Source organism: Macrobrachium rosenbergii, chromosome 42, assembly GCF_040412425.1.
Source record: "Macrobrachium rosenbergii isolate ZJJX-2024 chromosome 42, ASM4041242v1, whole genome shotgun sequence".
Classification (NCBI taxonomy): domain Eukaryota; kingdom Metazoa; phylum Arthropoda; class Malacostraca; order Decapoda; family Palaemonidae; genus Macrobrachium; species Macrobrachium rosenbergii.
This window is the reverse complement of record NC_089782.1, coordinates 56,875,070-56,902,892: the sequence shown is the minus strand read 5'-3', so window position 1 is coordinate 56,902,892 and position 27,823 is coordinate 56,875,070. Positions and strand designations below refer to the sequence as shown.

General features: G+C 43.3%; 2 protein-coding genes across 2 annotated transcripts; both read right to left on the bottom strand.

Annotated features, from left to right (window-relative positions):
• Positions 1-10,354: 10,354 nt before the first annotated feature.
• LOC136827853 (uncharacterized) lies at positions 10,355-12,465 on the bottom strand. Its single transcript, XM_067085312.1, has 3 exons — positions 11,786-12,465; positions 11,449-11,646; positions 10,355-11,117 (listed from the first exon to the last, which is right to left on the bottom strand). The coding sequence occupies exons 1-3, from the start codon at positions 12,463-12,465 to the stop codon at positions 10,355-10,357; spliced, it is 1,641 nt and encodes a 546-aa protein (XP_066941413.1).
• A 93-nt stretch (positions 12,466-12,558) lies between these two features.
• On the bottom strand, positions 12,559-13,281 carry LOC136827852 (uncharacterized). Its single transcript, XM_067085311.1, has one exon. The coding sequence runs from the start codon at positions 13,279-13,281 to the stop codon at positions 12,559-12,561; it is 723 nt and encodes a 240-aa protein (XP_066941412.1).
• Positions 13,282-27,823: the final 14,542 nt, after the last annotated feature.

Sequence of the window (27,823 nt, the reverse complement as noted above, 5' to 3'; positions counted from 1 at the left end):
AGAGAGAAATGAGGAACAAAGGGGCAGTCACCAAGGGCTCCGTCGAAGGTAAATAACCTTCTGACGTGACCTCTGACCTCTGGTTGGGAGCACCACTTTCCCAACAGACTCCTGAGTAGCAGAGGTAGAAGGAGTGGGCGTTGAAAGAGTGTCATCTGACCTCCTTGTGGCATGAGAGAAAACGCTGGACTTCCTGTGCATCCTGCAGTACCTGTAGATGGAGAGGCAAAAATTCTTCAGTAACATGGGTTTCTCATTTAGCATTATGACATCCCTCTTATAGACTAGCCAGGCATTGGCAATGGACACATCAGTGCAATATCCGAAGTCTTGACCTGAGGGACGTCTTGTAAAGATGGGTGAGCATGTCACTATTTTTGATGCCACCCATCTTACCGTTGTATTGCTTTATCACATCAGGACATGGGACATCATACTTCTCTTTGGCATCTCTGTCATACCTTTTGACAGATGTCAAGGGTTCTACTCCTACATCAGTAGACAGCATGTTGACTACCGTCTTCTTGCTGTTGAGCTGGGCAGTGTTGGTATGAGGCCAGGGTTTCCTGTCCTGGTCTCCCTGGCAGTGCCAACATAGTGGCACTGGTAGGTGTCCCTCAGGTGCTCAGCAAGACTAATGCAGGTGAAGAAGTTGTCTGCATACACACGTCTTGTTTGGGTGCTTGACTGTCTTGAGGAGGGTGGTGACCACTTTGGCACTCATGTTCGTGAGGGCCTCTTCTGCAGGCAACTGGACTGTGTGGGCGATGATGGTAGTCTGTCCCTGATACATGATTATATTGTGAAAATAATGCCATCTATACTGGCCCTACAGAAGAACCTGCAGCCCCATTTATCTGGCATGTTATGGATATACTGGCGCAAATTTCCAGCACTAGTTCCCTTATAGGCCACCATAACCTCATCTTCACTTAGCTGAAGTGTTTCAGGGATGCGCAGGAAGTTCTTCGTGATGGCAGTGATGACTGGCCTGACCTTGTAAAACCTGTCTTGAGTAGCAATAATTTGCTGGTTATCACTGAAATGAATTCTTGTTCACATGAGCCGAAACCTCTTCAAGGACATAAAGTCTGCCACTTGTAGCACCATTTTGTCAGTGACCCGGTACTCCTCAATGGAAGGCAGGTGGACCTCGCCCATGTAGATCAGGATGCCGAGGAACACAAGCATCTCCGATGTGTCAGTCTCGAAGGGCATCCTGAGGTCGCTCTGCCTAGCATAAAGGTTAGTCTGATACAATAGGTGTTCCACAAGATCCATGTCAAAGAGATCAGAGAAGTAGAGGATAGGGGCAGGAATAGTCAACGTTCCTGCATGTGTATAAGGTGGCAATGGCGGGTTGCTGATGTCCTCCTTCACCCAATTCTTTTGAATGGTGGCACCCTGGCTGCCGATGCCAGCCTCCTCCTCCTCTGCTACTGCTGTGAATAAAAGAGGAATGGAACATTAGCATGAGTGCCACAAATTAAGAAAAAAATATTTACCTTTTCGTTTCTTCCTTGGCCATGACAAGAGGTTCTCCTCTTCAACAGCATCTTCAGCTAAAGCTGTTTCGATGTACTGTTGGTAGTCAGGGTCATTGTCGTCGTCATCGACATCAATGTCCTCAAATTCTTCGGCACTGTCCTCATCACTATGAATGGGGTCACTTGGGAAAAACCCCCTAACACCTGTGGCAATTGTTAGTTGATAGTTTGAGCAAGCAAATAATCACAATAATTAAGTTATAAAGTCATAATGATTATAATGTAATTGAAAATGATTATGATTATTAAATAAATTTTGTTGTACTATTTGGTGATCATTACTACTGTATATATATTCGTGCTTTAATTATACTAAAATTATGCTATAATTATGCTATAAGTAGTCAAAATAGATACTAATATTGAATTTTAGAAAAAATTTTGTTCAAAAATCATCTGTTTCGTGGTTATTATTAATATATAGAGCGTTTGTATGGCCTAAAATATCAATACAATAATCAAGAACACTATTAGAATCTTCCAGAACATTCAGTTTACGAACACAAAGGTACACTAACATAAATGGGCATAGCATACAGCTTGGCATGTTTCATTATCAATCATACTTCCCGGTAAACTGAGCACAACACCCAGTACCGGCTGAGTTTGGTGAAATGTGGTTTCCCATGAAACGGGCACTCAGCTAGTATCAAATGATTACACTGCACTTTTTTTCACACAAGTTTTTCGTAGCGTCAGCTGTCACGTACACTATTCTGGATAACTTTACAATGATCACCAAATATCTCTCTATGAGCAAACAAGTTTTCAAAGTCTTACCTCCATTGTTCGAGTTTCGGTGGCGGGGAAAGTAAGAGCATCTGGGTGCACATCTACACGCTTCAGTGTCTGTAAATGGAATGTGTTTCCTTCCAGGAGTGTGTGACACTACGCTGTTCAAGTTACCAACCTCAAACTTGTGCTCACAACAACTGAGACGTTCTGCTATTGGCTGAAATCCACGTTGTCTAACTAAAGGGATTTGATCGGTCATGGCACCTCGCCAAACATGACGAAATAGAGATCCTGGTCAGGCTCTTTGCCCAAAAAAGGGTTAATGACAATCAGGCAGAGAGCTCCAAAAACACATCCGCACAGCATGACAGCGTAAAGCAAATTGGAGTGTTTACATCTGGGCAGGCGGGACTCCCGCCTACCGGACAGTAGTTACTTCCTAACCACCTTGTACAAGAGTTTGATGGCCATTTCCAGCTTCGCTGTAAGCAGTTCCTAATGTAAAGGACCATTGGTTTGTATATCGTGCGGGAACAAAGACTCTTTTGTAACTAGGCTAAAAAAAATTAGCTGCTATTTGTGATTTTGTTGATCTAGAAGAGAGGTTATTAGAGAGAGTTATAGAAAGGAGTAACTCTCAAGAACTGCAAAAGAAATTGCTACAAGAAAGAAAGCTAACCTTACGAAGAGTTCAGGAAGTAGCAGGAACGTTAGAAACAGCTAATTATCAGTCAAATGTCATTGTAGGTAAAACTCATAATGACACCAGTAGCCAGGTGAGTCACGTAGCCTATAAAAAGTTACCAACATGCACAAAAAGGGCAAACACATCAAACAAGTAAGCCTAGCCCTGGTATATCTAAGTATAACAAGAGTAAACCAACTGCATACTCACAGAAAAATCTGTCACATAGGTGCACGGAAACCCCAAAAGAAGCCATACTATAAATGTGGTAAACAGGATCATTAAAACAATGACTGGGATAACTGCCCAGTCTCAGAACAGACGTGCAATAGCTGCAGAAAGCATGGTCATTTAACAAGTCAATGTAAATTTGCCAAGCAAAAGACCACTAAACAGATAAATAGAACCGTGAATTCAAATGATGGCTCTAGCACAAACAAAGAAAGTGTACATAAGACAAGAGAAGTAGAATTTGCATTTCACATTAATTCTGAGAACAAAGATGCACAAAAACGTTGTATGGCTAAAATATAAATAAATGGGAAACTCACACCCATGTAGGTAGACACAGCCGCAGATGTGACAATAATTTCTGAAAGAGTTGCACAAAAAATACCTAACCTAGTGATAAGACCTTCAGGCTAGGTGCTCAAGAGTTACAACGATACAAACACAGAAGTAGTTGGTGTAATACGTTGGAGAGTAAACCTTCTTCATAATAATCCAAGACTTTATTGGTATAAGTCAAATATACAGTAGAGCCATAAACGTAAGCTAATGCTCCAAACTCCAAAGGAATACTGCCCTTTAGGTTTAATAGTAAGGTTTAACTTTATGTAAGATAATTATCATAACAGCTATTTCCATAAATAAATAGTTAGGTAGTAAAGGACGCTAAACAATTATATCTTAAACTGCTTAACGAGCAACAACTCGTTACATCTCCCCTTCTTCCAAAAGAAGTTTGCATGTACAGTAAAATAGTTTAATAATCAATAAAATAAATATATATAAATACAAATGCTGAAAACAGTCATTAATATACAAATAAACTTTAATGTACATGTACTATCAATAATCATCTATGCCATAACGTTTAGGTTTACTCTTGAAGCGTGTTGAACGTCTATTTTGGATTTCAGGCTCGGATGTCTTAAGAACATCGTCCTCCAAATAGGCTTCTTTAACGACAAGTGGCTCACAGGCATCTTCGCTTCTCAGCTCAGGTTTACTCTTTTCTTTCTGTTGTGGACTGCAGCTCCGTATCAAACTCTGCTCCTGTAAGATCTGTTCCAGATCATTATCGTCCAATTGCTCGTCAGTATCAACCTCAGTGTTCTCCAAGTCATCCGAACATCTCTCTCCTGTAGCCAATAACTGCCGTCGATTTCTTCTATACTCTCTATTTCCCACCTTGACTTTGTAAGATCTAGGAGCGACTTTGTAAGGTGTCAAAGAAACGAGCAGGTAAAAGTTACTGCTACTTTATTACAGATCCAGGCAGCTTATATTGCGGCCGACTGACGCCGGGCTGCGAGAGACAATGGAATTGACTGTGACCTGAGGTCGAAACAATAAACAATAATATGCAGTGAACGAGTACAAATTACAGTACAAAACATACAGAGCTACAATATGGATACAGTCTTGATGCCTGTGAATGAAGAAACATGTGATACACAATGTGTGACATTTGTATAAATACGCATAAAGTAAAAATGATTAAAATGCGTGACCTGGCATGTTTTAGGCGTGACTAATTGAGCTTGAAGAAAATGGGAAGTCACCAAAGAAAACAAGCTCAGCGGAGACTTAATTAATGGCGCCGCCGAAACACTATCCTGGCGCCGATGTGGTGACTTTACAAATACTCCCCCCCCAAGACGAGGGATGCGTCTGACTAATCCCTGTATCTGCTGGGACGCTGAAGGGTGCCGCGGCTCCTTGAAGATAACGGAGGGGCCTCCCGCCTGTGAGGCTGCTGGTTGGGCGGTCCCTTCCTGGGCGGCGGCGCGCCTGCGGGGTGAGGGCGTGCTGGAGTGCGGTTGGGCGGAAGGGGTGCTGCGTCGCTGCCGGGACTCTCCGACAGGAAGGCGGGCTTTAACCGGTCTATGGAAACCCAGTCGTCCTTGCCTGGGAGTGCCAGCTGGAACGCCTTGCTGTTTCGTTCCAGCACGCGGAAGGGTCCCCTGTAGGGCTTAGTTAGTGGTGGACGGACGGCGTCGACTCTGACGAAGACGTGGGTGGCGGATGACAGCTGTGGCGGCATGAAGGTGGTTGCTTTGTCGATGTATGAGCGCCTGCAAGGCGAACTTGCCGCCACGCTTGCGGAGCCTCTGCAGTGATGGGGAGTGGCGTTCATCCGTCACGAGCTCTCCCCGGCACCACGGGGTTCCCCATAGGTTTGTTCAGCTGCGGATGGGGTGCCGTCGGCTCTGGGGGTGGTCCTCAACCCGAGGAGGACCCACGGCAGCTGATGTTTCCAGTCCTCGGCGGTGCAGCGGGCCATGAGGGATGACTTTAGGGACCTGTGGAACCGTTCGACCAGGCTGTTGGCCGCTGGGTTGTACGCTGTGGTGGTGTGGTGCGTGGTTCCCAGCAGTTGAGCCAGGGCAGACCACAACTCGGAGAGGAAAGCGGCCCCTGTCGGTTGTGATGTGGTCCGGGACGCCGGCGGCTAACCCAACTGGAGAGCAGGGCCTCGGCGCGCGCGCACTGGCGGTGGCTTCTTGCATGGGTGTGGCTTGGGCCACCTCGTCGAACGGTCTACCACCGTCAGGAGGTATCTGGATCCGCCTGATGGGGAAGGGGCCCGACGACGCCGATGTGGATGTGGCGGCGGCGCCTGGCTGTGGGAACTCGCCTACCCCCGACTGCGTGTGACGACCCACCTTACTGGTCTGGCACTGCAGGCACTGTTTTGCCCAGACCGTGGCGTCCTTTTGCACCCTGTGCCAGACGAACTTTTTGAAAGCAGTTTGGCCGTGGTCCTGCCGGAGGGTGTGAGAGGCCGTGAATTATGTCGAATACCTGGCGGCGGCGTGAGGCTGGAACCAAAGGGCGGGCTGACCTGTGCTGATGTCACAGAGCAGGCTGGGGCCTTCGGGGCGAGGGTCACGTCCCGCCACTTGAGGGATGTGATGGCGGTGCGGTATGCTGGGGTTTCTGGGTCAGCGGCCTGTTCTCTGGCAAGGTCCTGGTAATCTACACCCAGCTGCACTGCGTTCAACTCGACTCTGGAGAGGGCGTCTGCTACGGGATTTTTCTTGCCGGGAGGTACCTGATGGAACAGGTAAATTCGGCTATGGCTGAGAGGTGGCGCTGCTGTCTGAAGACCATGCGTCCCCTGCTTCGTGAAGGCGTGAACCAGTGGCTGGTGGTCTGTGAAGATTGTGAAGGGCGTCCTCCAGGAGGAACTTGAAGTGCCGAACTGCGCGGTACATCGTGCAGAGTTCCCTGTCGAAGGTGCTGTAGCGGGTCTCTGCGGGACTGAACTTCTTGCTGAAGAAGGCGATGGGCTGGGGGGCGCCGTTGATGATTTGCTCCAGAACAGCACCGCAGGCGACGTTACTGGCGTCTGTCGTCAGCTGGAGGGGGGCCTTGGGATCCTGGTGTGCCAAGGCGGTTGCCTTGGTGAGGGCGGCCTTCGTCAAGGAAAAGGCCTGCTGCTGGCTGGGTCCCCAAGACAGGGACTTCGGTTGGCCTTTTAGGACTTCCGTCAGGGGGGCCGTGGTGTGCACGGTCCCGGGGATGAACCGCCTGTAGAAGTTTACCATCCCAAGGAACTCCTGGACGGCCTTGATGGAGGTGGGTGTCGGGAACTTGGCTACGGCTGCTACTTTCGATGTAAGAGGGCGGACGCCTGTCGGAGACACCTCGTGACCCAGAAATTCTGCTTTCTGGACGCCGAAGGTACACTTGTCGAAACGGACGACGAGGGCCGTTCTCTTGGAGGCGCTGGAGGACTGCTTTGATGTGTCTCTGGTGTTCGCTGAGACCTGGAAAATATGAGAATGTCGTCGACGTAGCAGACGCAGAATTTTAGGTCCCCAGGATGCTGTCCATGAGCCGCTGGAAGGTGGCCCTGGCGTTCCTCAGCCCGAAGGTGGAGAAGGCGAACACATAGGACCCGAAGGGCTTGATGATGGCTGTCTTTGGTATGTCCTCTGGCGCAACAGGTACCTGGAAATAAGATTTAAGAAGGTCCAATTTAGTGAATATTTTGGCCCCGTGAAAGGAGGCCGTGAGGTCTTGCATGTTGGGTAGAGGGTAGTGGTCGGGCTCTGTTGCAATGTTGAGCCGCCTGTAGTCGCCGCAGGGTCTCCAGGAGCCGTCCGGTTTCTGCACCATGTGGAGGGGGAGGCCCATGGACTGGAGGCTTTCCTGCAGATGCCCATCTGTTCCATCTCCGCGAATGCTTTTTTCGCCTTCTGAAGGCGCTGAGGGGGAAGCCTGAACTTCGCATGTGTCGGGGCCCTTTAGTCACTATATGGTGGTATATGCTGTGCTTGGCTGGGGCCCCCGGGGACTTGGCGGCTCGGGCTTAAATACCTCAGGGAACTCCGACAGTAGGTGTGCATACTGGTGGGGCGACGGCGCTGATGGTGGGTCTGGGTCCCGCCGTTAACGGGAGAGACCGGCAGGAGTCGGTATCGAGGAGGCGCTGCGCCCCACGTCGACTAGCAGGCCAAAGTGCGCCAGAAAATCGGCCCCAGGAGTGGGGTTCCCTACGTCCGCGACGATGAAGTCCCAGGAGTAACTCTGGCCAAGGATGGAGATCGACAGGAGCCTGGTGCCGTAGGAGAGGATGGGGTTCCGTTGGCGGCCGTCAGGAAAGCAGCCGGGTCTGGTGTCTGGTTGCGGTCCTCTCTGGATGCTGGGAAGACCGATTTAAGGCCCCTGTGTCGACCAGCATCATCCTGCCGGAGACGGTGTCGCGGACGTAAAAACCTACTGTTTTTGAGGCCCTGGGTTCTTCGGCTACCATGGCGGCCTGTCCTGCTGGCCGCCGCCACCCCCGTTTTTTGAACGGGCGAACGAGCAGGGTGGCAGGCAGTTTCGGGCGTCCTTTCCGAACCACTTGTGGTAGCGACAGAAGCCCGGGACCTCCATCTGCTGTGGTTCGTGGACGTCTGTTGGCGATGGCGTTGACGGGCTGCTCTACGTCCTCTTCAGGCTGGACGGAGCTGACCGGCTGTGTGGCCGGTTTTAGCCGCTGTGAAGCCTTGACGGAGTCTGTGAGGTGTTGCGCCGTCTCTATGAGGTCCTCGACAGGCATGGTGTAGGGGTGAGCGATCTGGTTGCGTACCTCCGGGAGGAGTTGGCGAAGGTAGATTTCCGTGTGAAGCTTATCTCCTGCTGCTTCTTTGTGCCACCCAAGTCTGGTAGTGACAGGAGATCTACGACCATGCCCCAAGCGTCTCTTGAATTGAGGTCGTGGCGTGGGTTTATGGCAAGGTCGATAGCACGGGCGGCCCGCTCGGCGATGGGCAGGGAGCAAGCTTCGAGGAGGAACTTTTTTGTGGTGCTGTATGTGAGGGTGTGTGTTTGAATACTCGCGAGATGAGTTTTCTGTACACGTCCTCGGAAGGGCGTTGAGCACTGTGTAGGCCTGTAGGATTTCGTCCGTCAGGTCCGCGATTCTGAAGTGGCTCTCCACCCTGCGCAGCCACATCGATGGGTTCCCCTGCGTAAACGGCGGCAGCTTTACGGTGAGGGCGGCCCGCGATTGTGTTGCCCGGCCGTCGTGTGTTCGGGGCGCTGGTGTGGAGTTGCGGGAGGGCCTCGATGCGGGGGCGGGTGTGATGGGAGGTAGGTAAACCTCCGAGTCCGCGGGGTCCGCGTTTAACTGCATGAAGGAGGGGATATCCGCGTCCATGCTCGCTCCTTTGGCCCTTACTGGAGTGGGGTACTTTCGCGTCAGTACGCACTTTCGTGCGCCGTGGTTCCGCTAGTGACGCTGGTGGGGTACGCCGACGAGTCAGCACGCTCAAACGCTGGTTACAGCGCCGTGTTTAGGCTGCTAAGAGCGTTTTGGAGAAATCCTGGAGCCAAGACTAAGTCGCCGTGTGAGCCCGCTAATGGCTCCGGGATACTCCGGGGTCACCACTGTAAGGTGTCAAAGAAACGAGCAGGTAAAAGTTACCGCTACTTTATTACAGATCCAGGCAGCTTATATTGCGGCCGACTGACGCCGGGCCGAGAGACAATGGAATTGACTGTGACCTGAGGTCGAAACAATAAGCAATAATATGCAGTGAACGAGTACAAATTACAATACAAAACATACAGAGCTACAATATGGATACAGTCTTGATGCCTGTGAATGAAGAAACATGTGATACACAATGTGTGACATTTGTATAAATACGCATAAAGTAAAAATGATTAAAATGCGTGACCTGGCACGTTTTAGGCGTGACTAATTGAGCTTGAAGAAAATGGGAAGTCACCAAAGAAAACAAGCTCAGCGGAGACTTAATTAATGGCACCGCCGAAACACTATCCTGGCGCCGATGTGGTGACTTTACAACTTCTCCCATGCAAAGCGCAGGAGTCCATATCTTACTACCTGGTAGTCTGAGGCGTACCACCTCTCTTGCGGGTATAGGCTTCAATGCACGTGTCCCTCTGTTATAGTAATGGGCCTGCTTGTCCTTTTTCTCCAAGATAACTAAAGAATCTTGCTGTGTAGGATATCTAGGCTTTAATAATGATGACATGCAGGGCATGATAGTTTTACAACGTCTACCCATAAGTCTTTGGGCTGGGCTAGTCAACATGCCTTCTGTTGCCGTGTTATTCCAATTAAGTAAAGCCAAAAACTCTGATTCTCCAGTCAGTTTACACTTTGTGAACATTTTCTTTACTATTTTCACGGCATTCTCAGCCTTTCCATTTGATTGTGCTTACCTTGGACTAGAAGTAATGTGCTCAAAAGACCATGTCTTTGCAAAAGAACGGAATTCTGGTGTGATAAACTGTTGCCCATTATCTGTTACTAACTGGTCCGGTATTCCATGACGAAAAATATAATTTGTAGTTCTCTAACGATGGCAGTAGATGTCGTATTATTTACTCTTGATACTTCAAGAAAAACTGCTAAAATAATCAGCTACTATAAGGAGTATCCGATTATCAATATAACATAGATCAGCTCCTACTTTTGACCATGGACGAAGGGCAAACTCATGACTTTTCATCGGTTCTTTAGGAGGAAGGTCTCTAATTGACAAACAAGCATCACACTGTTGAACCAATGCTTTCAGATCCGAGGACATTCCTGGCCAGAACAGCGCTTCTCTCATCCTTCTTAGACAACCCTCCACTCCAATGTGTCCTTGATGTGCAATGTCCAACATCTGTTTCCTGAGACTCTTAGGAACAATTAAACGATTTCCTTGAACACTAAACCATCTTCAGTATGCAGTTCATCTCTATAATTATAAAAAGCTCTAGCACACCCAGGAGCTTTATTTCTAGCATCTGGCCATCCTGCTCTGATCATTTTTGCAACTGCTTGAAGATTACCGTCACTTCCACTGTGAGCTTTTATCTCTTGCAATCTGTCATCTGTGATCATCAAGGTATCTCCGATCAGTGTTGTAGCCTCATTTTTTACAGTTTCAAGGTAATTTACGAATACAGAATTTTCAGAGCAATTAGGCAAGAACGCACGGCTTAATGTGTCAGCAATGTACATGTGTTTTCCTTTGACATACTTAACCTCCAAAGCATAATACTGCAGATGTAGCAACATCCTCTGAAGCCTAGCTGGGGCTGCTGCTAACGGTTTCTTGAAAATTAACTCCAGTGGTTGGTGGTCAGAATGCACCGTGACCTTGTCCCGTCCATATACATAATGGTGAAACCTTTCACATTCAAAAACAATAGCTAGACATTCCTTTTCAATTTGTGCATAATGCTGCTCTGCCTCTGACAAACTTCTGGATGCAAAAGCCACGGGCTGGCCATTCTGCAAAAGGGCTGCTCCAACTCCATACTGGGATGCATCGCACTGAATAGTAACCTCTGAAATCAAACTATAATAACGTAGAACAGGTGTTTTACTGGCTGCCTCTTTAACAGCTTTGAAAGCTTTTTTTTGAACATCCTGCCACACAAATTCAGAGTTCTTGTGCAGAAGATCCCTCAGAGGAGAGGGTCAGTTCAGCTAATTTAGGCAGAAATTTAGCTAGGTATTGCACCATTCCAAGAAATCTTCGTACCCTGCAACATCTTTAGGTGCTGGCATCTCCACTAAAGCTTTCACTTTCTCAGGTCCTGGTTTTAATCCTTTGTCTGTTGCTACATGACCCATAAATGAAACTTCAGTTTGTCTCAATTGGAGTTTATCAGTTCCCAGTACCACGTTTCGCTCTTCACAGCGCCTGATAAAGGACTGAAGATTTCTATCATGATCATTTATAGCCTCTATGTCAGTAGCTCCTTTTCCATACACCAAAAGTCGTCTGCAATTACCTCAATTCCCTCAAGTCCTCAATCAGCTGATGCATACAACGCTGAAAAACTTCCGGTGCCGAGCATATTCCAAATGGCATTCTCAACCAGCGGTAACGTCCAAATGGAGTATTAAAAGTTGTTAAAACGAGCTCTCCTCCTCCAAAGGCACATGCCAAAAACCGTGTTTCACATCCAAGACTGTGAACACACGAGCTCCTGCAAGACGAGAGGCAATGTCTTCCAGTGTTGGTAATTGATAGTGCTCACGAAGCACTGCCTTATTTAGATCCCTTGGATCAATGCAAATTCGTATTTCTTTATTTTTTTAGGTATTATTAATAAGGAGGAGACCCACTCCGTTGGTTGCTGTACCTTAGCAATTATGTTTCCACTTTCAAGCTTATCTAGTTCTTTTTGCAGGACGGAACGTACTGGCGCAGGTACCCTTCTAGGAGCATGCTGCACTGGGTTAACAGACTTATTAACTCTGATTTTATAACTGTAATCAAGCTTACCGGCAACACCTCTGAAAACTTGTGGATGCCGCTCAATCAGAAGTTCCTTTGTAATAGCAGAAGAGCAGGCTGAATTGACGTGCAAGGCTTTGTCACATATAGGATTAACCTGGTCATTATCCTTTATTTCCAGAATATTAAACGCCACACATGCTTGATAACCCAAAATTGAATGAAATCGCTGACCCTGCAATAACTCACATTTCAAATTAATGGTACGAACTCCCCGCCAAACACGAATACACACACTGCCAAAGGAACGAATGCCTTTTTGCCCATAAACATACAATGTGGTTGAAGACAGCCCTACCTCCTTCAACTCTGAGTCACCAGTTGCAGCTTGGTACACATGGAGTGGCAGTACATTACAATCTGCTCCGCAGTCTATCTGGAATCTTATGTAGCGCAGTGGACTAACTTTAAGTGTAACAGTTTGTTCCTTAGTCATCTTGATACTAGCTACCGTTTTCACTGTGAATATACATGACGAGTCGTTTTCTTCCAAATCAGCCTCCCTCATGCTATTAAGCGATTTCAAATTCGTTTGTTGCACCATTAATGCAGGACATTTAAATACTTAAAGTGATTAAGTTTTTTGCAATTTATGCACCACTTACCCTGCTGGACAAACTTCCTTTACTTTCCTGTGACTTTTACCACAGAACCTACAATCAGTAATCCAGTCCGTTTTTTCCAATTTGCGATGAACATCCGTCACTGGCTTCATTCTTCCAACTGGATCCTTCGGCTTTGTAGATACAGTAATAACCTTGCTTTCTAATACTCTGTTGATCTCCTCTTGCTGTGCTATAGATACCTCGCTAACTCGACAAATCTCTAAGGTTCTCTCCAAAGTTAGATTCCTTTCCCAAAGAAGACGATCTCTGACCTTATCATCCGAAATGCCAAACATAATCCTGTCTCTTAATATTTCTTCTTGTGTTATATTCGCAAAATCACAACCCAACGCTATGTGACGCAGAGCCGTTACATACTGATCAAAAGATTCTCCATCCATCTGTGCCCGAATATTGAAACGGTAACGTTCAAATGCAGTGTTTTTGCTTGGGTGAAAATATTTTTCAAATGCTGCCAGCACTGCATTCTGATCTTTCCGATCTTCATCAGAAAGTTGAAATGTGTTGAAAACTTTATGAGCCTCAGGCCCAATAACTGTAAGTAACACAGAAACTTGCACTTCGGGAGTCTTTTTACTTAACTCTGTTGCGACAGCATAGCACTTCCACCTTTCTCGCCATTCCCTCCACCTTTCTGCTGCATTCCTATCATCCACATTGAAACTGGCGGATGGCAGAAGACTGTGAAACGAAGACATCCTGGTATTTCTGCACGTATGGGTCCATTAAAATACCGCTGCCACCATGTAATACGTTGGAGAGTAAACCTTCTTCATAATAATCCAAGACTTTATTGGTATAAGTCAAATATACAGTAGAGCCATGAACGTAAGCTAATGCTCCAAACTCCAAAGGAATACTGCCCTTTAGGTTTAACAGTAAGGTTTAACTTTATGTAAGATAATTATCATAACAGCTATTTACATAAATAAATAGTTAGGTAGTAAAGGATGCTAAACAATTATATCTTAAACTGCTTAACGAGCAACAACTCGTTACAGTTGGTTCATCATAAGTCAAAGTATAGTATAATGATCAAGAGATAGGCAAGTTACCATTGACAGTAGTCAAAGGTAAAGGACAGACCTTATTGGGTCTAGACTGGTTAAGATGTTTCAAATTAGACTGGCCTAGTATTCTAAGGGTTACAGGTACAAAACATGAACCAACAGAAGTCTTTGAAGAAATAGTAGTGCAGTAAATTATATATTTCCTAACTGTACTAACCTGAGGTCCTTTACATTAGGAATTACTTTCAGTGAAGCTGGAAACGGCTGTTGAACTTTCAAACAAGGTGGTTAGGTAGTTAAAAACAGTCCGGGAGGTGGGAGTCCCACCCGCCAGGATGTAAACATTCCAATTTGCCTTTTGGCCCAGGTGTCAGATTGAGGGATGGCATGAGGTGGGGATGAAAATGTAATGTAAAGGACCTCAGGTTTGTATAGTTAGGAAAAATACAATTTACTTTCAAAAATTATGATTTGTTCCAACATGATATACAAACCATCGGAAGAATCTGAGTGAGTCTCTATGAACTGACTGGAGTTCGCTGCACCTTGGGTTCCTTTCCTGGTCAATAGAGTGAGGAATGGAAAACCTGCCTCTGACAAAGTGATTGGGTTGTAGTAAACACAAGATCAATTGTCAGACTTCTGGGTCTTTTTGTATGAATGAGGAACACGTCATTTCAAACAAAAATTGGCTAGGATGAACCTTGAGAAGTCGGCGATAGTAAGGCAAATACAAGTATTAAGTTTGTCTTATTGTCATGATCTCCTTCCTCCCCTTGCTACAGGAAGGAGTGGGTTTGCTTCGATGATCCTGAAAGGAAATAGAACAGAAGCTCAAAGTGTATGCTTACCTGCATTGACCACCAGATCCAGCAGTTAATGGCACGTCTGCTCTCTGCCCGTAGGGAGAGAGCCAGGATGAAGAGAAGAAGGAGAGGCACATCTTAGGCGCGATGCAACCTGTCCTGTTACAGGAGCCGGATAAGCTACACAACTTGTTGAGTAGCCACCACAGGACACAAGGAAAAGGTGTCCAAGGACTTGTGGGCAACATCCCGAGGGTAGAAAGAAGTGAAGGTGGTCTGTTGAGACTGCACCCTGCTTTCAGTACCTGAGGAACTGACAGGTTCTTTCGGAATTCGAGGGTTGGACCAATACTCCGGACTTCGTGAGCTCTTGGATGGGAGGCACTGGTGTTGTCTTCTCCAGCAGTAGAGTACACTCTCCTTATCGTCTCACGAAGCCAGAAAGAAATTGTGTTCTTGGACACCTCTTTCTTGGTCAAGCCAGCACTAACAAAGAGTCATCAATACTCAGGCTGGAGATGGCGAGTTCTCTTCAGATAGCGCCGCAGCACTCTAACAGTCTTCTTGCAATAATGGCAAGTTAGGGGCTTGCCCTAGTTTCCATTTCTGTGGGAATTTGACCCTCCGAGGAGGGACAGGGATTTATCTTCTGCCCCATGGATCAATCCTCAGGGTGGTGAGTCTCCCACATGTCTGCTATCCGGCAACACTCGGTGAGTGTTACTGGGTTTTTTTCCACTACATGAGTGGCGAGGGCAGGAGGGGCATAGCGCAGGAAATTCTCAAATTTAAATCGCTCGAGTACCTCGGCGGCGCTAGTGGCTCCTTCGGACTCGAGCCATTTGGCCAATGCCCACTCCGAATGGTACGCCCAATCGGACCAAGTCTGGCCTGCTTCTCTTGGCTGCTCTCTCCAACGTCTCCTCCACCGCTCAGGGGTAATCTCGTACGCCTTTGTAACCGCTTGACGTAAGGCTTCCCAGTTTCCCCTATCTTCTGCTGAAAAAACCAGCGTGCACAGGCAACGAGGGCCTCTGCCCAGGAATTTAGTGAGAACAAGGGAGAGTTCTGCGGGGGAGAGGTTGCAGCACTCCAGGACTTGTTCGGCCCTTTCAAGCCATACTTCGGGTTTGGACTCTGTCCATTTTGGCATGAACGAGTGAGCTTGTCTGAGGGCACTCATTCCCGCCGCAGGAGGCGGGCTGGCATTCTGTCGTTCTAACATCTGGAGCTCATGGGCGTGCTGTCACTCTCGATCTTCCCGTTCTCTCTCTCTCTCCTGCCGTTCTTTCTCCCGTTCTTGACGTTCTAAGTCTTCTCATCTCTCTTGGGCAATTCTTTCTCTCTCTCTCTCCTCCCTTTCTTTCTCTCTATCTGCCTCTTGGGCAATTCTTTCTCTCTCTCTCTCCGCACGTTCTTTCTCCTTCTCCGCCTCTTGGGCAATTCTTTCTCTCTCTCTCTCCGCCTTGGCATCGTCCACTCGCTCTTGAACCCAGTCTCTCAGAGCTTGCCCTGATAGTCCCATGTCCTTTCCAGCGGACATGTGTTATATGAAGGTATTTCATCAGAAATTCCTCCTGGTGTTTGATTATAAGGACTGTGTTTGGAACTCAGTCAGAGTTTGGTTATGACATCTTCAGTTTCTCCATGGCTGTAGAATAAGACTGTGTTTGGAAGATCAGACCAATGTTCTGCAGGATTTCAGACAAGCTCCATAGTGGTTTTTCTTGTATTTCATATAAAGACTTATTTACAAAAGAATACAATTGGTCTGCACAGGATGATCTCCCATGTCGATCTAATATCTAAGCTGTCACACTTTTACATAGCAAGACTAAGATGCACACACACGAACAAACATATGACCTCGTTCCCAAGAACTTCCCACGGCTACGTGACTTTGCCTCCAGCTCTGAGCAAAAGGAGAACGCTGAGTTTATGCAAACGGATGCTAATGTATGATGACGCACTGTCTTAAAGCACTACACAGGTACTTATTGATGACGTCTGTGTCTGGTTTGACCAAACGGAGATTTCACAATAGCCTTCCTTTCATGATCAGTACAGATATACATTTTGGGAATTATCTTAGATTTACTAAGAAACGTAGTTTATTTAAATGTGGCATAAATGAAATATGACATTTGCTCGGCCACGTAAAACACAATAGGAACGAAATCATCAAAACAGGCATTCACTAGCTAAGCATAAATTCTCAGAAAGCAAAAGAAAACATACGCTTCCAAACATCATTATACTCAAAATGTGAATGAGATATATAGTAATTACTGAAGACAGCAAATACTGAAATATGTTGCATATTTGTGAACACAAGTCTTACTAAAATGTAGCAAAGTGAGAAAAAAAGGTAAGTTATATAACTCAAATATTGATTATACTGACAATGCTAATGATTAACATATAAATCATATAGATAATGTAATCCGGATAAATCAAACAAAATAATGCAATTCAGAAATGATAATGCAATCCTGAAATGATAATGCAATTCAGAAATGATAATGCAATTCGTATACGAAGTAAAAACATTTGTGCACAGATTATATGAATACACTTGCAATGATAGAGATTGAAATCAATGCTTAAAAAATGTATCCAAAGGTAATAACCATATGGTAGGTTTATATAAACAAACAGTTATCCTGATAGATTAATCAGTATGGACAACCAAAATGCAAAATGTTGAATGAACAACATGCTACTACACACGCAATTGATACATACATATGTAGTATAGGTTATTAAAGAAATAAATGTAGATAAATGATAACACCAGAAATGTTCAGCTCTTCCTCACATACATTACCAACGAAAATAGAACCTTTTCAGTCTTTCTCTGTGTACTGAGCTTTAATGAAAAAATGGCCAGTAATTCCATTATCGAACTCGGAACATATAATTGCGCCAGTCCAACGTTGACCTTTGAGAATCAGCAGATTTCGCAATGGTCTCCTTCATCTCTCGTGCTTTTTCCAAAACATTACGCTGACGATTACGCCTACGGCTCCCAGCAACATACCAACGGCAATTAATGTGTAGAGGAGAAGAAAATCATGGTGATCAGAAGAATGGCTCGCAGGAGACAGCAAGTCTAATGATGCAATAGCGTTTTCGATGGGCCTGCTGTAGGGAATTGTTAGACCTTGCAGCCTAGTGTTTCCCCACGATGTGTTGATGAAGAAGTTGCGGCCTCTGATGATGGATGTGCTAGCTCGGATGAAGAGTGACGACGTTGTTGCAGTGCAGCCATCATTAACGATGAACATGTGTCCTGTTGTCCTAGTACCATCTGGGCAAGTGACGATGTATGGTTCTGCAGAGAAGACGAATGACGTGCCATTCACGAGCCTGTGACGAAACTGATTGTCACGATACCGTACTAAACCAGCCAAACAATGTTCATGTGTATGGGGAGAGGTTCTGTTAAGTACCAAGTCCAATTCGCATGAATTCAATGACGTAATGTTTAAGAATTCAAACAAATCGATCCTGCACACTACATTATTCATAACATCATGGCAATCATTTAACAGTGCTTGGTCTCGGACTACCGTAAAAGCTTCTTTATTGGCGGAAACCAATACTAGAGCTGACAGATTATTAATAATAGGTGTCGAGACGTTAGATACATACGTGGGAAAAGGCGAAATTTTATACGCTTTCCACGCGTCTGATGGGTTGAAAGGAATATCGATTACGATCTTATCAAGGTCAACTTTAACTGTAATCAAGCTGTAATAAAATTCAACTTTATGGAAATCTACTACTGGAACATAGCGCATTTTATCGTGAGCATTATTGATAATCTGAGTAAGATCTTTAATCGGTAACAAATGAGGAGACAACACGCCTTTAGCAGCAAGTGTTATAGCTTCCACGTAATCTTTTGATTTTTCGATAAAGCTTGAAACTCTCGAGTATACATGATTAATTTTAGCGTGATAATACATCAAAGTTGCTAACAAAACTTGAGTGTCATGAACCTGATTGAAACGTCGTGACTGTTCATTTACTTTACTGATTACGCTGTTCAAAGCTTGAATTTGTTTGTTTAGTTCTCCTGCTAATACCTCTTGTTGATGTTCCAGATTTTCGATTTTAACCCCGTGATCGCGAAGTTTTAAACGATTTGAAATCCCTAACCCAAGACCTGCTACGGAACCAACCAAATTTAATGCCGCTAGAACAAGTGGGTTACGCCTTTCTGTAACGTCATGAGGTATTGACCACATTAGCAAATCACGAGCCAAGATTTCAGCTTCGCTTGTTTTATTCCTTAATTCCCAGAAAAGCATATTAATTGTGTCACTGACTTGATTAGGCGACGTTGGATCACTGCTAGCTAAGAATGATTTATGCAAGTCTGCCAGAGATTGATAAAAAGAGTCAATTCTGATTTCAAAGTTATTACTTCATTTTCGCTAGTAAAAATGGCGTTCATATTGACTTCTAAAACTATATTACTGCCAGTTAGAAAGAAATTATTCATTTCCTCTACTATAGAACCATGATGTAAAGTTATTTCAGAACTCTTCCCAGCTACGATAAACATTGAGAGGAATAGTGCATGGTATAATTTGACAAGCTTCATGTTGGAGCCTGTAAAAGAAAATAACTTGTAAATAATGAAACAAAAACATCGCATCATCCAAATGATGTAAAAATTCACACAATAATTAACTTTTCATAACAAACCATTGTCTTAAGCTCTCACATGAGAGATAGATACTGTTCGAACATCCGTTGAATCGGACTGATTCCGAATTTTAAGTCGGTTACCTATTAAAACTTCTATAACTATGAAAGGACCTTCAAACTTAGGCAACAATTTCCAATTTAGCCCTTTTCTAACATAGACTTGTACATATACTATATCTCCTTCTTGGTAAGGCTTTGTGACCTTAGCTTTTTTATCATGTGCATTCTTCATTAACACTTGAGCCTGTAAGAGGTTTTGATAAAGTGTTTGATATCTACTTCGGCTAACATCTATTATATCCTTCAACGAATCTGATAAACTAGATGTCGGGGATAATATGTGAAAAGGTGACCTAGCAGGTATCCCATATACAGCTTCATGGGGAGACATACGGATTGAAGTATGATAATTGTTATTTAGGGTACTGGACACCGTGGGTATTGCAATATCCCAGTTTGGGTCCATACCGCCTATGTTTACACGCAGTATGTCTAGCACCTTTCTATTAACCCGTTCTACCAATCCATTAGATTCAGGATGGTATATCATCGTATTGACTTTCTTTATTTGCAGAATTTCGCACAATGAGTTAAGGAAGTGATTATTGAATTCTCCACCTGAGTCAGAGATTGTTATATTTGGAATTCCATGTCTGCATATATAGCACTCGTAAAACTTCCTAGCGCACTCAATGGCTGTTTTACCTTTTAGTGGTATTAATTCAGTATACCGTGTAAGGGCGTCAATGATAACCAAGAGGTTTTTATTCCCCGGTCTGTCTCGTAAAACCTGTCAATAAATCAAGGTGTACCCTTTCAAAAGGTTTGCTAGGCACGGGATAAGTTCCGAGACCTACAGGATTCTTAGTATGGCCCTTGTGACGGAAACATATATCACAGTTTTTAATATATGTCCTAATATCTTTTAACATAGTAGACCAGTAAAATAATGACTTGGCCTTTTGAGAGGTTATTTCGAACCCAGGATGACCATGCAGAGGATGGTTGTGAAGCCATTTCAGAACGATTGGGATTAATGTGATAGGTACAACCACCTGGTCGTTAGTTAACTGTGTTGAACTCCTGGTTCTCCTAGCCACGGATCGGCATAGAATGTTATCCTTAATCATGAAATATTGACTCGTATATTTCACATATTCCTTATCATCTGGATTCCTATTTAATGCATCTATTATTACTCTTAATTTCTGATCTTTCATTTGTTCTTGTCGTACTGAATCTAGATTCCATTCTATATCTGTAATATTCTCTGTTGCTTGGGCTAACGATTGACCATTTTCGATAGCAATTTTCATAGCTTGCGAAGGAATTGGAATTTCTTCTAGATCAGTGAAAGGTATTGAGTGTGTTGGTACTGGGTTACGAGATAGCGCATCTGCGATTACGTTTGCTTTACCGGGTAAGTATCCAATTTTAGCTCCAAAGTCCTGGATAATCATGTGCCACCGAGTTCTTTTTAGGACTATGATTGAAACCTTTAAAAGTCAGTAAGGGGCTTGTGATCAGTTAGAACTTTGACACTATACCCATAGATTATATATTTAAAATGTACCAACGAATTAGCAATGGCGAGGCATTCCTTATCTATTACTGCATATTTCTTCTCTGACATTTTTAATTTGCGAGAATAAAAGCAATGGGGAAAAACTTATTGTCATGCCACTGGAGTAACACACCTCCTACTCCTTGATCTGATGCGTCGGTTGCAATAATAAACTCTTTAGTAAAATCGGGAAACTTTAAAATAGGAGCAGAACTGATTTTTCTTTCAAGGTATCAAAAGCAATTTGATGTTGGGATTCCCATTTAAAAGTTACGTCCTTCCTTATGAGATCAGTTAAAGGAGCTGCTATTACTGAATAATCTCGGATAAACCGACGATAATAACCCGAAACCCCGAGAAATTGCTGTATGGCTTTAACATTAGTAGGAACGGGAAATTTACTAATAGCAGAGATTTTATCATGGACTACTTTAAGACCTTGCCGAGATACCATGAAACCCAAATAGACTAATTCGTCTTTAAAAACTCACATTTAGAAATTTTTACTTTTAGATGATGTTCTCTTAACCTTTGAAGGACTATTTCTAGTTTACTTAAATGCTCCTCCAAGGTGTTGGAAAATATAACTAAATCATCCATATAAGCATGGAGAATATTCCTAGTAAATCTCCGAACACTATATTGATCATTCTAGTGAACGTAATAGGAGCACAACGTAGCCCAAATGGCATACGTAGGAATTCATAGTGACCTCTAGCTGTACTAAAAGCAGTGTACTGGGTACTATCCTTAGCTAAGGGTATCTGGTGAAAGCCTTTAAAGTAAGTCCAAGGAAGTAAAAAACTTTATTCTGTCCTAATAGAGACAAAATATCATCTGTGCAAGGTACTGGGAAACGATCAGGGATAGTTTGGTCGTTAAGCTTGCGAAAGTCAACACAAATCCTCCAGGTTTTATCCTTTTTGGTACTACTATCAAGGGAAAATTATAAGGGCTGTTAGATTTCTTAATAACCCCTCTTTTAACATTTTATCTACCTCAACATTGATTTCATTCAGAAATTTGGCCGGTAGACGATATGAAGGCACGTAAATGACCTGGTCTTTATCCTTTAAACGAATTTGATGTTCGATGACTTCCGTTTTGCCTAAAGCTCCAGTACTAGTAGAAAAACATCACTATATTTGGATAAAAGATCAAAAATTTCTTGCTTATATCCCTATCTAAGATGTCTGCTTCGATTTTGCCTTTAATTACCTTTAAAAGAGATTCGTCTGTTGCTGATTCAGTGGAGTTAATTTCAGCAACTGTAAGGATTCGATGTTTATATGCTTCGATATTGACAATATGTTGATTTTCATGTACTGTTAAAGCAGCATTTAAGTGATTAAAAACTTCAATGTTAACCCGATGATCAGAATTTACTGTGTATAATGCTTGCGTGACTGAAAGCCCATTGATCTTTAAGGTATCAGGAAGAATTAAAACCTCTGAGCCTGGCAATTTTCTTTTAACCTTGACCGTGAGATACGATGGTGTGTTTGGCTCAATGGTTTGTGCAAACGCAGCAAGGACGGGTGCCTGACAGTTATGTTGGGTTGCTGTAACAATATCATCGCTTATGAGACAAGTGACTGGCTCTTCGATATACGTTATCTTCTTACTCTCTGTCTCCTTCTGATCCAAAACAGATTTCAATGTGTGTGAAGACCGATAGAATTTCCCTTTTATAAACACTCCGTGTTTTGCGGGTGTTAAAATTACGTTATGTAATGACATTGATGGATATCCCATAATAACTACTGGGTACATATTAATATTGCCAACTATGATAAAGGTATCCGTAAAAGTACGTTGCCCCAACCTGTATTGTATCTGAGATGTACCAATTACATCTAATTCATTATTGCCTATTCTGACAAACGAACATCAGAGCGTTCGATGGGAAATCTTGAAAATAAAAGGTAATGGGTACGTAAATCCATTATATTACGTGGACTACCTGAATCAAAAAACAAGGTGAAATGCTTGTGTTCTAAGCTAACTGCATGCAAAGTGGGTCTAACTTCTTCTGAGCCAATAATAGCGTGTATTTTGCAAAAATCTACGGGACCGTGCTCTGCATGTTTGGGAGACACTACCTCGATTTCTGGAAAATTCTTGTCTTCACACATATCTTGGAGAACATTAAACTTATTATCTGATTCAAAAAGTGATGATAACCCAACATCACTCTCCTCCCCCTTTAAGCTGGCTATGTGGTGTTTGTCTGCCCGCCGGCATTCGAAAAATTCACTGACGCCTTATTGTTTGGAACTGCTGAGCCTGAAGTTGGCTTTCCCGAGGAACGATTTGAATGTACTTGTTTCTGACCTGCATTACTGTTCTGCTTGTAATGTTTGTTCTTTCCCCATGGTACTGTTGCTTTTTAGCGTCATTACCAGTGTTTTGAATGTTTGTGTTACTGTTTAAATTCTTCTTTCTTGCATTGCAATGACTATACTTATGATGCGTACTGTTATGGATTGAACAATAGCGGGACCTACACTCATTTATCACATGACCAGGTTTTTTGCAATTGTAACAAATGACTGCTGATGGATTATTAGTGACTAAGTTAACCTGTTGCGGTGATGTAGACGCATGATTTTTGTTTTCTTGCTTTGTAAAATCCTGAATCAGAGAAGGATCGAGATCTGTACACTTGGACAAGTGTTTCGAACTTGCCTATAGATATCTAATTCTGAGCTATCTGATTGTAATTTTTCATCAAAACACTTAACCAAAGGTTCAGGTAACATTGCTGTTACAAGTGTTAAATAGAATAACCTGCAGATAGATTTGGAACTGATATGCAGATTACCATTGACCCAACTTGAGCCATCAATCTGTCCTTTATACTCTTCGAGCCTATCTCCTATCAGAGCTGCCCTATCTGCTATACTTAGATTAGTCATAGATGTGAGTCTTATGATGTTGCGTAAAGCAAGAACTTCATCCAATGCATCCTCACTCCCATAAATGGAACGCAGATTGGCTTTGAAACCATCCCAAGTGTTTGTTTCTTTAAAAGATATTCCCCGCAAGTATGCACCTGCATCTCCTTTAGCAAAGTCTATGAAACTCTTTGCCTCTTGCAATTGTAAAGACGGATCGGTAATGGATTTTGCCGTGAGGTGTACGTCTATAGACGAAATCCAAGATTCGACACCCTGCGTCAAAAATCCATTGACACGACCTGCGAATGGTACAATTGGCGATCTAGCATTAACTACCGTAACTACAGGATTCTGTGGGGAAGTGGTGGGGTTGCTCCCACTTGGGGTTGGAGGAGTCATTTTCCTACTAAGTTTCCTATCTGCACGCCTACTCTCTAAGTGATCTTGAAACCTATATGAATAAACACGGCCGCTACGTAACCTCATAAATCTAAACCAGGAACGCAAGTAAATAACAACCGAGATTCATATAACCGCTAAAAATAACATCACTTATGAAAAATGCATCATAAAATACAATAATGAAAGGTAATAAATGCACCTTTCCTGAAAAAGAACAGAGTTAACAATGTGTCAGGCGTAAAAATAAAAAGGACACAAAAGTATGAAAAAAAATGAGGTATCAGGAACCGCTACGTCTGCAAGGCAAAGGTATTAATCTACGGCACTGCTCACCTTATATCAGCAACCTGCCACTCGAGACCCGAACACTGCAAATGAATATACCAACTGTTATAAATAATGGCTGTACTTAGCTTTTTATTGGATTCTGGTAAGTAGGTCGACGAGGTTCCTCTGCTGTCCAACTTCCGTCTGGCTAGATACACGTCATCGAAGGGATGTTATTGTGGATGTTGAACTTCTTATGTTGATGAATGTTGATTGCAGAAACCCTCAAGGAACAACGTGGAGTGTTGATGTGCAATGTTGCGTAGATTTGTGTAGATTTCTCTCTCTCTCTCTCTCTGCCATGCGTTGGGGTAGATGTGTTGTGAAGGTCAGATGTTTTCCTCGCTTTTTCGTTGTTGATTGTTTTCTTTCCGTCTGTAACCATGTCGTTTATGAAGATGACAATTGTCTATGGTTTTTTGGGCATCTCGCCGTATCGGAGCTTCCGTTTACCAATGTAGACGCCATGTAGAGGTGCTGCCAGAAAGCTCTGTTGTGACCGCTGTTGTGTGTGCTGCCACCACTGTTATATGAAGGTATTTCATCAGAAATTCCTCCTGGTGTTTGGTTATAAGGACTGTGTTTGGAACTCAGTCAGAGTTTGGTTATGACATCTTCAGTTTCTCCATGGCTGTAGAATAAGACTGTTTTTGGAAGATCAGACCAATGTTCTGCAGGATTTCAGACAAGCTCCATAGTGGTTTTTCTTGTATTTCGTATAAAGACTTATTTACAAAAGAATACAATTGGTCTGCACAGGATGATCTCCCATGTCGATCTAATATCTAAGCTGTCACACTTTTACATAGCAAGACTAAGATGCACACACACGAACAAACATATGACCTCGTTCCCAAGAACTTCCCACGGCTACGTGACTTTGCCTCAGCTCTGAGCAAAAGGAGAACGCAATGAGTTTATGCAAACGGATGCTAATGTATGATGACGAGCACTGTCTTAAAGCACTACACAGGTACTTATTGATGACGTCTGCGTCTGGTTTGACCAAACGGAGATTTCACAATAGCCTTCCTTTCATGCGGCATAGAGATATACATTTTGGGAATTATCTTAGATTTACTAAGAAACGTAGTTTATTTAAATGTGGCATAAATGAAATATGACACATGTGATGAATTTGAGTCCTCATTTTGTTGTGCTCTGGTATTAGCCATCTTGAAATAATGGCTATATGGACTGGACTCTCTAGCGAATCAAATATGTCTGAGAAGACTCAGGTTGTCTGAAAAGATTTAATTGCAGGAATCTGAAACACTCAATTGTTCAGACTGCAGGAGAATGGATCTGTCTGAATAAGATAGTTGATCAGTAAGTCTGAGGAAACTTTGTTAAAATTCAATATGTCTGAGTAAGACATGGTTGTTCGTGGCGAACGAATTTTAATATGCGTCTCGGAAGACGTAGCTGGATTTTATGTCACGCTCGGACTTGGCCGGCTGTAACGTGAAATTGAGGAGTTGTTCTAATGAACTAGAATGATCAGTCCCGTAAGGGATTAGAGGTGTGTGAAATACACTAATATAATGTCTCAAAAGGACTTGATTTTGGTTTTCCCATAGGAATTAGAAATTTTCGCCTTGTGCGACGTAGAATTTTTTTGGGAGTCTCTTAGGACTTGGAATTTGGTTGAAAAATTCTCGCCTTGTGCGACGTAGAATTTTATTAGGAGTCTCTTAGGACTTGGAATTTTTGTTGAGAAATTCTCGCTTCTTGCGACGTAGAATTTTATTAGGAATCTCTTAGGACTTGGAATTTGGTTGAGAAATTCTCGTGATTTCGGCAGAATTTTATTAAAAGTCTCTTAGGACTTGGAATTTTTATTTTCCTGTTGTATTCTACATAGAATTTTATTTGGTTTGCCTGTAGGACTTGGAAATACGATTCTCCCTTATGGCTTAGAAATTACTAACGGAAAAACCCCCAAAAAAATTTTTGCTGAGAAATGAATGAAAAAAATGCAGCACGTGCGGGCAAGGAGGGGGTGGTGAAAAGGTCGTCTGACTTTCACCGGAGTTATTTTTAGATTCTGTGTGAATGAACCCGTCTATTTATAGACCATCTGGGACTCCGGGAATTTCCCATCGTCTGAAAGGATAACAATAAAAATGACCTAGTAATTTCCTTAGAAGCAGAGTTCAAATTTCGCTTTCCTAACACCTAATTCGAGTTTTAACTACACTGAGAGAAGTTTTTCAGCAATGCAAGCTGATCTCGTCTTGTCCCACTATGGGAATTTACTTATTTTCCTAAATAATTTGCTACTTGAAATGCGCAATTAAAATTTATCACAGAGGAATTTCAACAATAATTCCTGAAAGCAAAAAAATATGGCAAAGATTTTAACACAGAGGAATTTCAGCGGATTCCTCGAAGCAAAGAATATGGCAAAGATTTTAACAAGGAATTTCACACTATTCCTCGAATAAAGAATGGTTAGCACTGGTTATTTTCAAACTACCTATCCTGAAAGGCATGCATTAATGAATCTAATACAGCAGTTCTCTTCTCTCAGTGAATACATGCGTCCTTATTTCTAATTCCTGGGAACAGTCACGATTGTAAAAAATTTTTGCTTAAGATAAACACATTGCTTACGTGGAACTCTCTTGGTCTATGCTCTTGATAACAGGTTCGTGAATTTGTCTCGAACAGCTTAGCTTTTGTATAATAGCTGATCTGGCAAGTTGCAAATGCAATAAAGCAACACTAGGGGAACTGCAACTGCAAAAATGAGATCTATGGCCAGGTCGCCATTTTTACGTATTTCCCTGGGTTTATGGTATTTTTTTTGCTGGCAACAAAAACTTTATTTAATTGGCCTTGGAGTTCTGACTTGTGTAAAGGGAAAATGTAAAAAAATAAGAAAAAGGTGGAGCATTTAGGACCTACGAAGGCTCTATGCATAAGGAAATGTTATGTAAACACTTGGGCTAAATTAAAGTATTATATTTACAAAAGCAAGCATTTGAAGGGAAAATGGATAAAGAAATTGATAAAGGAATTGCAACGCCTGAAGATCCTTCTATTGGAGTCTTGATTAAAGGCAAGGCACAGGCCGAGATGAGTCCATGTTAATAAAATAATATGCAAGAGAGATTTAAAATTACACGCCAGTAAAGGAACAATTTAACACAAAATAAGTCTTGAGTTTGCGCTGAGGGTACCAAAGACTCGAGGAATGAATGACCACTTTAAACTCGAACACAGGATATTGGGAATGGCACTGGATAAACTGGCACAAGGACAGAATATGAAATGCTGGTACTCCAAAAATTTGTTGCAAAATGAAACTTTCGTGACCGAAAAATCTTTACTCACACTTTACCTTAGAGGAAGTGGGTTTCTGACGAAATACAGACGAGGGGCGATCACCGATGATGCGGGCTATCCCTCAAGGGCGACTGGAGTCTGGAGTCGGACGGGGGGACAAAATGGTCTTCTCAGCAAGCTGCATCACCCGCCTGCATGTATGGCTGTCCCTTACGACTCTT